Source organism: Lepidothrix coronata, unplaced genomic scaffold (assembly GCF_001604755.1).
Source record: "Lepidothrix coronata isolate B3197 unplaced genomic scaffold, Lepidothrix_coronata-1.0 Scaffold91, whole genome shotgun sequence".
Classification (NCBI taxonomy): Eukaryota; Metazoa; Chordata; class Aves; order Passeriformes; family Pipridae; genus Lepidothrix; species Lepidothrix coronata.
Window position 1 is genome coordinate 1288607 of NW_016690271.1, and position 9544 is coordinate 1298150.

Below are 9544 nucleotides of genomic sequence, written 5' to 3' on the forward strand. Positions count from 1 at the left end.
TGGATGGTGGGTTTTGTACGTGCCATGACAAAGTCCCTGTCAGAGCTGCACCACCCTGGGCAGAGTGGCACGGGGGGATTGGATGCTGAGGGAAGAGTACTTGCTTTTCATTTTTTTCTCATGCTGCAAATGAGCTCCCCAAAGGCACAGGGAAATGTTTAAGTTGAAAAGACAAACAAACAATGAGCTGCTTACTGATGAATGCTGATTGTGGTGAGTTTGGCTTCCCCTTTTCATGCGTCAGAGCCCAGAATTTCCCTGTTGACATCCATTTCAACTGCTTGGCTGAAACGGTTTTGTTTCATCTCTGCAATGTATGCGAGGGAAAAAAAATTTCAATTAGTAACACTCTCAGCCTTTCATTTGTGGTTTGTGCCTTCCCCAGAGATCGAGACAGTGAAGTTGGCCCGCCTGGTTTTTAGCAAACTGCACGAGATCTGCAGCAACTGGGTGAAAGACTTCCCCCTGCAGCCCAAGCCCCACCGCTACTACGAGACGTCCATCCACGCCATCAAGAACATGCGCAGGAAGATGGAGGACAAGCACGTCTGCATCCCTGACTTCAACATGCTCTTCAACCTCGAGGTGAGCACAGATCACCAGGGAGACACATCATAGGATAATGGTTTCCATTCTTGGGGAAACTGGGGCATCTTCTGCTGAGGGGATGAAATGGGATGGGCCTGAGCAGGGTTGGCGGTGCAGGGACACACGTGGTGTTGAGTTGGTTCAGTTGGTGTTGGTGTAACCACAGCGTGACAGGCAGTTTCCACAGAGGGTATATACAACAAAACAGCCACTTGCACAGATTTCTGGTGAAATGTCACCTGACCACACAAAGGTTGTACCTGGCCCATCCTGATGCAGCCGCTCCCACAGTGGCTCAAGGACTGCCCTGTCTTTGTGTAGAAAGCAGCCCTGCTCTTGTGAGTGGGAACTGATGCACTTGTACTACTGTGAGATAAACCAAGGCTGGAGCCTCCACTGGCTGAGGATGTCCAGGTGTGGGAGATCATCACCAGTGGCAAAGACAAAGGGGGACCTTACAGTCCATCACTGAAGCCAGGTGGTAACCAGGGGTAGGTCTGTTCTGCTTTTCAACCGTCCACTTGGGAGGAAGAAGCCAAAAGCAAGAATAAGGACAGAAAGTAAAAAAACCCCAAACAGACACAAAACTTACAGGACAATGGGGTGCAGCTCCCACGAAAATCTACCAACATGAAGGTTTAGTGGAACTGGGGTCATTCCACCCCATTAATTTCCTTATGTGGCCATTGGTCAAACACTCACTCCTGCTCTTCCTTGAGATATAAAACTGGACACTGAGGAATGGAAAATAAAAGAAAGTATCAAGACTTTTACTTTTAGGATCAGATTGCTGCATAATTGCACCTTTATTACATCCTGTCACTTTAATAACCATCTTCTGCCCCATCCACATTCTTACCTTTAAATTATATTAATGCAAACAGAGGCAGATGTTTCCTTTGCCTGTCAATTGTCAGCTTTCTTATTCCAATTTGTGTTGGAGCCCATTACCTAAAAATTACAATGTGCAAATATTCCAGTCATTGAGCTGGCTGTCAAGGTTGAATTGGCACTGTCAGTGGGTTGGTGGTGTGTGTGTGAACAGGCACAGGAGTTGCTGTCTCTTGGTACTGCTTTGTTTCTCTGAACAGATAAGAGGAAGCTGAGAAAACTGACTTGAAGATGAGCGATTTTGCTGTATTTGATTTGTGAATGTAATCACAATTATCTGATGAGAGAGCACATACAGGGTTTTTTTTTTTTTTCAAAGACAGGCATCTAAAATGATATGTTTTAGATTTAAGAAACAAAAAGAATGAAAGCAGAGGCTTCACATTTTAACTGTACTGGCATTTTATCCCTGGTGGATTCTAGTCTTGATGCAGACTTCATGCAAACTGTAGTGGATGTTCTTCTCTCCCTGTGGTTTTCGCAGTCACAGAACCTCCTGCACAATTTGATGAGAATGGCACTTCCTATTTGAGTTGTGTGACTGAGTGGTAACAAATGGGACATAAGGAGTGTGGAGAGCCCCACAGAGGTGATTCTGGCAGGGCATTCTTGCAGGTAGTATTCAACAGTAAGGTGGAAGTTTCCCACTGATGCAAGTGAAGATGGTCAGGGCAGTTTGTTTTTCCAGTGGAGACTCTGCCTCTAAGTCCAGTTCAATGAGGACACCACAAATCCCAAGCTCAAAGCTTTAGGACAGTCCAACTGGCTGTTTGCATTGCTTTCTCCTGAGGTGTTTCCTCCATGTGTTTCCCTTGGCAGGACCAAGAAGAACAGGCCTATTTCGCGGTGTTTGACGGCCATGGGGGAGTGGATGCTGCCATTTATGCCTCCATCCACCTCCACGTGAACATGGTGCATCAGGAGATGTTCCAGCACGACCCAGCCGAGGCTCTGTGCCGAGCCTTCCGCGTGACCGACGAGCGCTTCGTCCAGAAGGCAGCCAGGGAGGTGAGGGAGGGCCCTGGGCCTGACCCTGAGAGCATCAATCTATAAATTCTGCCTTTGTCAGCTCCCAGCACAGGCCAAGGTCAGACTGGAGCTGCCCATGCACAGTCCATGGAGCTGGTGCCCACTGCTGGGCTCCTTTGTGTCCCATAAGAATGCCACCTTCCACTTCTCACAGCAGCCACTCCTTTAGAAGGATGCTGCTGCCACTCTCATGCTAACTAGGTTTAGTCCTTGGGATGGGGGTTTTTCCTCAGGTTTAGTCCTTGGAGTGGGTTTTTTTTTCCTTATCTCTACAAGATACATTTTTTGTCTCCAGAAAGCAAGAATAAATGGATAAGTGAGTCATAAGCCTCCTAAACTCATGCAAGGGATGAGTTAAGTGCAGGGGACTCGGGCTGCTCATAAATAAACCTCCCTCCAAGTTCAGTGACATGCCTGTGTGTCTGTCAATGACAGGAAGTCAGCCAGGGCAGTCACACAGCAGACACCAGCAGAGCCTGGCTCCTGACAGGCAGTTCCCATTCCAGGGATGTCACGGGGCAAATTCAGTCACTCACATTCGGCCAGGTCGGCTCTGGGGAGCTGTTACTGAGCAGTTGTAGCCGTAGGGAAAGCACTGCCTGTTCCTCCCTGGGAATAGGCTCTGTGCTGCACTGTCAACATGTTCTGTCCTCGAGTTAAGCAAGAAAATGCTTTGAAATGGAAATGCATCTTTTTTTCCACCCTGTCCAGAGCCTGCGCTGTGGAACCACCGGGGTGGTGACTTTCATCCGAGGGAATATGCTGCACGTGGCCTGGCTTGGGGACTCCCAGGTTATGCTCGTGAGGAGAGGCCAAGCTGTGGAGCTGATGAAACCCCACAAACCAGACAGAGAGGTGAGAACAGCCTGTTCTAAACACACCTGGGCAGTGTTCCCCACAGGTACCAGCTTGCTGTGAGTGCCGTGCCAGTGTCTCTGCGAGTATGTTCCAGTTACCCCGGTTTGTTTGGATGTCACTATGGATTTGTGTACAAATCCTTTGTCTCACCTCTGGGGGCCTGCAGCCTCCACTATGTGTATGTGAAAGAACAAATATTTATGGGAGTGTTCAGTGTGTGATGCAGCTCTGTCCAAACAACTCCTGTGTTGCTGTTTAGGATGAGAAGAAGCGCATTGAGGCCCTGGGTGGCTGCGTGGTCTGGTTTGGAGCCTGGAGGGTGAACGGGAGCCTGTCTGTCTCCAGAGCTATTGGTAAGAGAGGGCTTTCATTCCCTTTGGAGCCTTGAATTTCTTTACAGCATTTTAATTTTTCAGCAATTTGCTTTTTAACCATAAAATTTTAATTTTCTAGTGATCACAATTTGAAATACAGCTGTAGACCGAGCTGTGAGCAGTGACCTCTATTTTTCCCCCTACAGTTTGAGGGAATAATTCCCAAATAATTGCTTTAACTTGGGCTAAGAGTCATTGGCTCCATGCTGAGTTAATAAAGGGCTTCTGGATGCTGTGGCTGCAAACCCACGGTGGTGTCTACGTGTTGTTTTTCCTCAGGGGACGCCGAGCACAAGCCATATATCTGTGGGGATGCAGACTCTGCCTCCACGGTGCTGGATGGCTCTGAAGACTACCTCATTCTGGCCTGTGATGGCTTCTACGACACCGTGAACCCCGACGAGGCAGTCAAGGTGGTGGCTGACCACCTCAAGGAGAACAATGGTGACAGCAGCATGGTAGCACACAAATTGGTGGCGTCTGCCCGGGATGCCGGTTCCAGCGACAACATCACTGTCATCGTGGTCTTTCTCAGGGACATGAACGCGGCCGTCACCGTCAGCGAGGAGTCGGACTGGACAGAGAACTCTTTCCAAGGGGGGCAGGAAGACAACGGGGAAGACAAGGAGAACCATGGAGACTGCAAACGGCCGTGGCCCCAGCACCAGTGCTCAGCACCGGCAGATTTAGGGTACGAAGGACGAGTGGATTCCTTCACCGACAGAACTAGCTTAAGCATAGGGTCCAGCATCAACCTGCTTGATGATCAAGGCTATTTAGACCTGACAAAAACAGAAACTAGTACACCTCAGAGTGCCAAATGTCTGCCACCAGTCCAAGTGTTTAGTCCTGGAATACCAAAGAGTGCAGATTTGATCAGCAGCTTCCCAGCGAAGGGCGAATCCCCAGAGCGCGCCACGGCCTCGGTCTGCGGGCAGAGCCACCCTGGGGAGCACGACGCTCCCCTGAGCTCGGGTGCTGCAGGGCAGGGCATCTACAGGGTGAAGGGGTTATCCCCCATCTTCTCTGGGCTGGAAGATGAACTGTTCGAATCCTTGGGAAAACGAGCCGCGTTCCTCCACGTCCGGCTCTGCAGCGGGAAGAGGCGACGAGCAGCCAGGCTCACACCAAAGTTCCACACCCTGCTCTGGGCTCACGAGCCTTCCCACCTAGAAGGATCCACCCTGTCCTTCCCTGTCCGGGGCCGCAGGAGCAGGAGGGCGTCGGCCCGACCCTCCCCCTGGCAGAGGCTGCTCAGTCGTAACACTTACAGCGAGAGCATGTTTTTGATGCGAAGACAAAGTAATTGTATACCAGACCCACCCCTCCATCAATGCTGTAAAATGTAACCACCCCCTCGTGTTCCCCCTGTCAGACTCCCAAAGTAGACATTCCCAAAATAAAAACTGGCATCATCAGAGAGCGAAAAGAGGTGGGCATTTCCGAACTGTACTCCAGTCCCCTGCAAAGCTCCAAACCCTGTGTAAATAGACCTAGGAATTAACAAATGTAGTTGTCTCAAATCTCAATAAAGTTTGCTGGTGGTGACACCCTGAGCAATTCCGCAGCCGCCCGACCACCCGCACACACGAGTGTCCAGCCACATCCACCAGGGAAAGCCAAACAGCCGCTTCACGTGGACAGACTCCGTCAGGGCACAGTCCTTAGACACGCAGAAGGCTGCACCTGCCTGAGGAATGTCTGTGCAGCAATACTTACAGCACGGTCTGGTTCAGAACTGCCAAATTTTTCTAGAGCGGGGGGAAGTTTCCGTAGAGTCGAGGTGTGGGGGGGTTTCTTGTGTTCTGCTTTCTGTTTGTTCCAGGTGAGCGTTAAGGTGAATTAGGAATCACATCCACTTTTGCAGGTAGACGACTAAAAGCCATACAGGGTTTACCAGGTACCTTAGGAATGGACACACTAAGCTCCTGCTGCTCTGGTCTCAGACTCCTGTCGAGGTACAGACTCATAATTTACCTTTTTTTTTTTTTTCCATGTAACATAAAATGCGGAATATGAAGAAAACTTTTCTTGTAGTTTAAAAAAAAATCCTGTTTTCCTGTGGCTGGAGGTGCAGTGTAGGGAATTTCGTACCTTTCTGGTGCTTTTAGTGGCATTTTTCTTGTTTCTCAGTTTAGGAAACTGTTCTCAGTTGAACATGATTGTGCTTAATGCTTTGAGCCAACCTCTTCCCACCCTAACTTCATCTCAGGTCTTAAAAGAACAAATCCGTGGAGAAGTTCAGGACAACCCCCTGTCCCTCCGCCTGTCGCACCGCAGATCAACTGGATGAGCTGTTTGGTTTCATTAATGATTTCTAGATGGCAGAGGCATCCTTTAATATCAAATTTCAGCACAAAGGATGGTGGGTGCAGTGCCAGGGTTGCCGTGGGGTGTTGTCAGGGTGTGTAGGAATGGATGCCGGGCTGCCGGAGCGATCCAGAGCGGGTGGAAATGCCGAGGATGCGGATGAGCAGGGGCTGTCCTTGGGTGGAATTCACTGCTCTGGGTCCCCCTGGGTCCAGGGGGGCCAGTGAGGAATGTCAGCTGCCCCGGTTTGGCAGGGGCCACCAGCCCCTCCTCACTCCCCAGGGGACGTTCCACCCTCAGGGAGCCGTTAATTGGGACGTAAATAAGCAGCCGATTCCCATCAGCTCCACTAAGCCCAGATCCTGTTACTGTCCTTTGTTACAGTAAGACATTTGGAGGAGTATGAATAAAGTCAGTCTTCATAGGCACTTAGTGTACCATTCATATCACTTTAGCAGTAACAATAGCAGTATTAGTGTTTAGCTAGAATTTGCAAAGTATTTTAATATTAAGTAGTCAGGAGATTATTCAACACGACGAGATGGCAAGGCTTGAATTCTGCCAATTTCCGCTGCTTCTATCTTTGATGCACTATTTTAAAAGCAATCTGATGAACAGCAAAAGGCTTTGTGAGCAACCAGGAGTTGGAGTGTGGCTTCAGATTCCTTTGATCTTTTTCAGACTTTGTTTTAATCTTACGGGATCATTGGCTCTTATCTGTCATCTTATTCCGCCTTAGCTGTTGTCGATGTTCTCTTCAGCTGCAGCTCATGTTCCAAGTCAGATTTACCGAGGAAATTTGAGAAACCATGAAATGGTAAAATATGCAACTCTGGGGCATCTCTGTGGTGCCTTTGTTTTAAATTATTCACAGTAATAATGGCTCGTTGGAAGTCCATCTTTAGCTGACTGTCGTGTTCCGGAGAGAAAGGTGGTGTAAGTGCAATTCTTTGTGTGAGTAATTTAAGAATGAAAACCCATTTTGGATGATAAAACTTCTTCCCAGTCTGCAGGAGCAGTTGAAGAGCACTGGACTGCATGTGTGCTGTTTTGGGAAGGATTTAGCTTTTTAGGTGTGGATTCATAAATGATAATTCTGCGACTCATCCCATTTATCCTGCTAGGAGAAAACAATCCACCATCGTAGTTCCAGTGTGGTCAGGTAAAACCATTGTATAGATAGAGCAAGTGTTCATTTCTTCACTAACTGCATATTTATAGAGTAGATAGGAACCATTTGTAAGGTAAGTCCTTTAAAGTTCTATAATATTAAAAGTAGTGGTTATTGGTCTGATTATGCTGCTCTTGATTCTACAACTAGACAAAAAGCAGTGCTTGTGAAATGCAGTGTTTTCTCTTAATGCCACTGGTGATAGGAAGTAGTTCTCTTCAGTTCAAACTCCTGTGCCCTTATTTGCTGCTTGCTGACGTAAGCAATAATCCCTCTCTAACAGTATCTAAGTGTTCTGTATCTCGTACTTTGATTGTCTATCTGGTGACAGTGTAAAACCTTAGGCTAATAGAGAAGTATCTCATTGTATTTATTAACTGTTGATACTGAGATTCAGTCTGTGACCTGTGTTTTGTATTTTTATCGTGTATCTTTAGTGGTGGTGAAATTTGTATAACGAATCTTTCCAATAAAGAGCTGAAGTATCCCTTTCCCGCGTTAACACAACCCCATCCGTTCCGGTTGGCGTGGTCACCGTGGTGGCAGAACCAGGAGGGAGCAGCGAAAACATGACTTTATTTTTTTTTGTGTTTCAGTCTGTGTTGGTTTTGAGGAAGGGGCTCCAGGCTGGTTCTGTCTGAAGCCGCTCCAACCTTGCTCGTAAGCTCTTCACTGTGAGGACTGGCGGGATTCCCGCGATCCCGGTAGTTTCCTGTGTACTTTTCCATGTGCAACTCTGAGGAATGTGTGCGGTGCGGAGAGCAGAATAGCACCAGAGCAGGGAGCTGTTAACCCATTCGATTTGCACTAAAGGTGGGTGGAAACACATGTATATATAACTTTTCTTTACCTAGAAGTGCCATCCATTGTCCTTGCGAGTTCAAACCATCCCGTACCTGAGTTGGGTCGTGTCGTGACGCTGAAGGACAATGTCAAAGCAGACTTTACCTTATGCCACGTTTATGGTGGTGCATCATCGTAGAAACTCCGCCTGTTTTTGGAACACTGTGTGTCGGTGAGACCGTTGTCCCATGGGCAGATGAGGCACAAGGAGTTTGTGTACAGACATGGCTGCTGTAGTTCAGGTCCACTGTCTCCTCCCTGAATCCTCCCGACCCCGGCAAAGCTCTGCGGGAAAGCAAAACGAGAAAGATTGGTCTAAATTAGGGGCTGTTTTAGCACAGTTTACTCCACCAGTCATGCAAACAAAGCCATCCAAGGGGATACTGCAGCTTCGTTCATGGCTGTAATTTAGGGCAATCTTTCTTTAATTCACACCCTCTCTGCAACAGGAACAAAAACTCTCTACCCTTGTATCACGTGCAATAAATAACGAAGCATTAAGGCGACCTCTGGCTCCGATGGCCGTTTCCTCCTCCAGCCCTCGCGACTCGGCGATGGCTCCTGCCAGCATTAGAGCTAAAGAGAAACAACCCCACCTGTCAGGGCCTCCCACAACTCCTGGGCAGGGTCTCCTACAACTCCTGTACGTCGCACTCGCCTTGTGTCCGGTTTTTCCTCTCCTTCCCTCTAGAAGACACCTCTGGACAAGAACAGGGGAAGTGGCTGAGCTCACCCCCAGTGCTGCTGCTCGTGGCCAGCCAGGCGTGGTGTCAGCTCCTGGGTGCTCCTGTTGACCTTTCTGTAGTACCTTGTTCATGAAACATGTTCTTTATGAAGTGAATAAATTAAAGCTAATCATGTACCAGTGTTGGGACTTTTCCATTTGCAACCTTGTTCTACAGTTCACCCGCGAGTTTAGTTATAACCATGTATTAGTCATCCATATTTTATTTATGAAAGCTGTTTATACAGGAAAAACTGTTTTACCAATATCTTAATAAAACAGTAATTTAAACCACACTTCAGGCAGTCTGGTTATTTAAGAGCTAACAAAGACAGCAGCCACACTGTGTTCACTGTGGTCAAAGGGGGCTTCCTTTGATATCTAACAGGAGCTGGCTCTGTTGAGCTCTGACTCCATGGGGTTGCCCAGGGCCCATCACAGCCCAGCTCTGCTGTTTCACAGCCCAAAAGGCTGTGGTGGCACAGTCCAAGTACATAAATAAATCTCCCAAGCCCCTTTCCCCACCTCTTCTTTACAAACCAGCTCCAAAAGTAAGTTCTCCATAAGGTGAGCAAATCACCAGCTCCTCTATGGCCCCTCAAAGGCAGGACACAACCCCTGTGCCTGATCACTCAATTCCTTCAGTTGGGCCTCTCACCTCTCACTTGCCTCTCACCCTGTGCAAGTGCTGGAGAGGCAGAGCTCTGTGAGGACACCAGTTGAGCTGAGGGCAGTGATGCACCCACAGCCCTGCAC

The 9544-nt window shown here is 48.3% G+C and overlaps 1 protein-coding gene across 2 annotated transcripts in view; it reads left to right on the forward strand.

The window, feature by feature from the left end:
- The window catches only part of PPM1E (protein phosphatase, Mg2+/Mn2+ dependent 1E), a 65066-nt gene extending 55982 nt beyond the window's left edge, over positions 1–9084 (forward strand). The window contains exons 3-8 of one of the 2 annotated variants that reach the window (XR_001875922.1): positions 386–585; positions 2299–2487; positions 3220–3363; positions 3626–3719; positions 4020–8034; positions 8514–9084. Coding sequence is in view for 1 of the 2 variants with exons in the window: in XM_017821659.1 (XP_017677148.1) it covers positions 386–585; positions 2299–2487; positions 3220–3363; positions 3626–3719; positions 4020–5089 (1697 nt within the window). In the remaining variant the exon portion in view is untranslated. Of the gene's footprint in view, positions 1–385; positions 586–2298; positions 2488–3219; positions 3364–3625; positions 3720–4019 lie in introns of both variants that reach the window. The other variant, XM_017821659.1, reaches the window with a different exon arrangement.
- The last annotated feature ends 460 nt before the right edge of the window (positions 9085–9544 follow it).